Here is a 3172-nt window from a genome sequence, read left to right as displayed (position 1 = left end):
AAATTTTGACTAATAGAGGCACTTATTTATGAGATGAAACAAGCTTTTTAGATATTAGATGTAATTTTTTAAACCATATAAAATTTACTTGTATCACGTGCTGAAACCCAGGACAGCTGGTCCGAAAGGCTATGAATTTTCCAATTTTGCCCCTACCACCACCCAAAATGCCAATGCGCACCGACCATTGAGCAGTAGGCAAGACCACACCTCCAACAGGAGAAACCCAAAAACCCTCGGAACATTCAAAAACAAAAATGGAAAAGAAAAGCCAAAAAAGGAGACGCAACGGTTCCCTAAAGTTGCAATTGCTGCTGTGACCTTTCCAGTGTTTGTACCTTCTGGACAGAGTCTACCCTTCCCAAGACGCGCTTGTACGGGATACTGAAATCAATATTTCTATATTTTGTCACTTCATCAAAAAAATATTGATAACATGATTAATATGACTAAGATTTTAAAATCCAGATTTTTAAAAGATTTCTGAAAAAATAATTAACCAAAGCATAGAGTTGAAGGGCTTATTTTGTATATTTATTGTTTAAAAAAATTACACTTAATCCCAAATTGGGGCAAAAATAGCGTGATTCGTTAGCTTTGCAACGACTCATGTACATTTTTTATTTTTTTAAAAATTTGACCGAAAGTCGTTAGTGGGACAAATGACTTTGAATAGTTCTTCTAGTTATTATTTTATATTAATTAATACTTTAATATATTAATTATAATTATTATTTATTTACTTATTTTAAATTGTAATATTGTATTTTGTATTTAATATTCTTACTATTAATAATTTTAATAATACTCGTAAAAATCACGAGCTTATTCTTCCTTCATTTGCCAAAAGTCCCTTTTCATAATGTTTTGATTCTTGAACGGGTATTTATACTGCCCAAACAATTAATGTGGGTGGGTGTAAAATCATTTTTACCCGTCCAACAATCATTTACATATGCACCTAATTCTTCTGCTAAGTCTAATCTAGTAATTACGAGTTTGTTCAAAACATCCCGTCTCTTTCTCTTCATGTTCTTGTAGAAATCACTTTTTTTTTTTTATCCTTGGTGTGATTTTTCCCGGGCTAAATACAATTTACCCCCGTGTTAATAAAAAAGTCCATATAAAAAATTAAAATATAATTTACCTCACTGTGACACTAGAAAAAGATACAATTTACCCTCAATTTGCACTTTTTCATTAATACAGGAGGAGTAAATTGTATTTAACCCAATTTTTCTTGCCTCCATTAATTACCAAACTAGTCGATATTCCATTTGAGACTGATCGGTAGAAACTTATTTAAACTCGATTCGTTAATTAAACAAACTAAAATTAAAATTAATTGTTCATTTGAGGAACTTCAAGCTCAATTTGAGCTCGATTCAATTATTTAAAGAAAAATATTTGAAATCATACTCAAGTTTAACTATAATTTGATTTAACTGAAGCTCGTTCAAACTCGACTTGATTATTTAACTAAAGTTAGTTTTTAAGTGCGATTTGATTATTAATCAAATAAAGTTCAAATGCAATTTTAAGCTTGATAGTAATTTAAACAAGCTCCAATAATGTTGATTTCGACTGGATTGGACTTGTTTATATCCCTACAAGAAAGGGGTTGTTGGTTCAATTTATGGAAACATGATTGTATAACCTATTTTTATAATAAGCCATTTGTATTTATTTGTTTTTATTAGAAGTATGCTTGTATTTGAAATTACTAATGTAATTAATCAGCTGTGATTTTATTAATGTGCTTAATCAATCTTTATTTAATTTCTTCACTTTATTTATTGTTATTTGATGTATATTTTGATTCAAATTTTTATGTATTTTAATCATTTTGACTAATTTATTGTAGTCTTTTTCGTTTCTATTGAATGTATATATATTTTTAAATTATTAATATACTTAATAAACTTAGAATTAATTACATTTGGATCCCCTCTAAACATTATAAAATTATACTTACAACCCCTAAACAAATTCTCCGTTTACTCCTAACATCCTTTTGTTATGATTTGGACGGAAAATACTAACGTCAAAACAAATTAATATTTTTTTATTTTAACCTTTATTTAATATTTTTATATAATAATTTTGTATTTATAAGAGAAAAAACGTAATGATATTTAGTTCATATATATTGTACATTTAAAATTAATAATTAAAGTAAGAGAGAAATGTGGAATAGTGGGTAGTTAATTAAAAAAAAATATATATAATTGTTAACATTATCAACCTGAACAAATTTCTTTAAACAGAAATAATGAGATAAAGGGTAATTTTGGGTATTCAAAAAGGAGTGCGGCAAAAAAGTTTTTTTGTTTTGTAATAATAGTATAAATTATTCATTGAAATAATTAATTTTTGATATCTCAACTTAATATTAAATAATAAAGTACTTTTTTTAAAAATAGTGTATTATTAAAATATATTTTTGATTATCACATGTACAAAGGGGGCAGAAGCTGAAATTGTACAATGCATCGAAGCAGGAAGTGCAAGAACTGCAGGAAACCCCACTTCAGGGATCACAGCTGATTGCGTGGAGCGGACCCGCCGCCCGGCGATGGAAGCTATGCAGTGAATCACTGTTTCTTTCTCGAATCAATCCCTCTTTTATTCCATTCTCACTTCTCCTTCAACTCCCATTCTCTTATTCTCTCTTTCTCTCTCTATACACACACACACACATTGCTCTCTGTCTTTCTATACATACGCGAACATACATTACATTCACCTGCTGTTCGGTGTTCATTCTAGAGTAATTTTGCAATTTTCTGCTCCGAAATGCTTAATTTAGAGCATTACTTCACGAGTTTGGCCGTGGTTAATGATGATATGCACCGGAAGAATGTGCATTTGATCGGTGGGTTATTTCTAGAAGAATCGGCTCCGGCGTCATTCGTTGCATTGATTTCTCCGAAGAATAATTGTTTCTCGGCGACGGTTTGTTGTTCTTTTAGGAGGAGTCGCCGAAGGGGGGTGGTCGGCGGGAGGCGGCGGGGAGGGTTCTCGTCAGTGACGTTGTCGTCGGTTAATGATGATGGTGGTGGGAGCTACGGTGAGGAGTTATCTGTTAGTAGTGTTTTGGGGAACGTAGGGGAAAAGATTGGGGACAGTGAAAATGAGGGTGAGAGTGAAAAGGTGGCGTTTAAGGAAGTTA

General features: G+C 31.3%; 1 protein-coding gene across 1 annotated transcript in view; it reads left to right on the top strand.

Annotated features, from left to right (window-relative positions):
- The window catches only part of LOC105176458 (probable mitochondrial adenine nucleotide transporter BTL3), a gene marked incomplete in the record, with an annotated part of 6940 nt that continues 6240 nt past the window's right edge, over positions 2473 to 3172 (top strand). Inside the window, 1 exon segment of the mRNA XM_011099267.2 lies at positions 2473 to 3172. Coding sequence (XP_011097569.1) covers positions 2797 to 3172 — 376 coding nt within the window.

This window comes from Sesamum indicum, linkage group LG13 (assembly GCF_000512975.1).
Source record: "Sesamum indicum cultivar Zhongzhi No. 13 linkage group LG13, S_indicum_v1.0, whole genome shotgun sequence".
Taxonomy (NCBI): Eukaryota; Viridiplantae; Streptophyta; class Magnoliopsida; order Lamiales; family Pedaliaceae; genus Sesamum; species Sesamum indicum.
The sequence above is the reverse complement of the archived record's forward strand: the minus strand, read 5'-3'. Positions and strand labels throughout refer to the sequence as shown.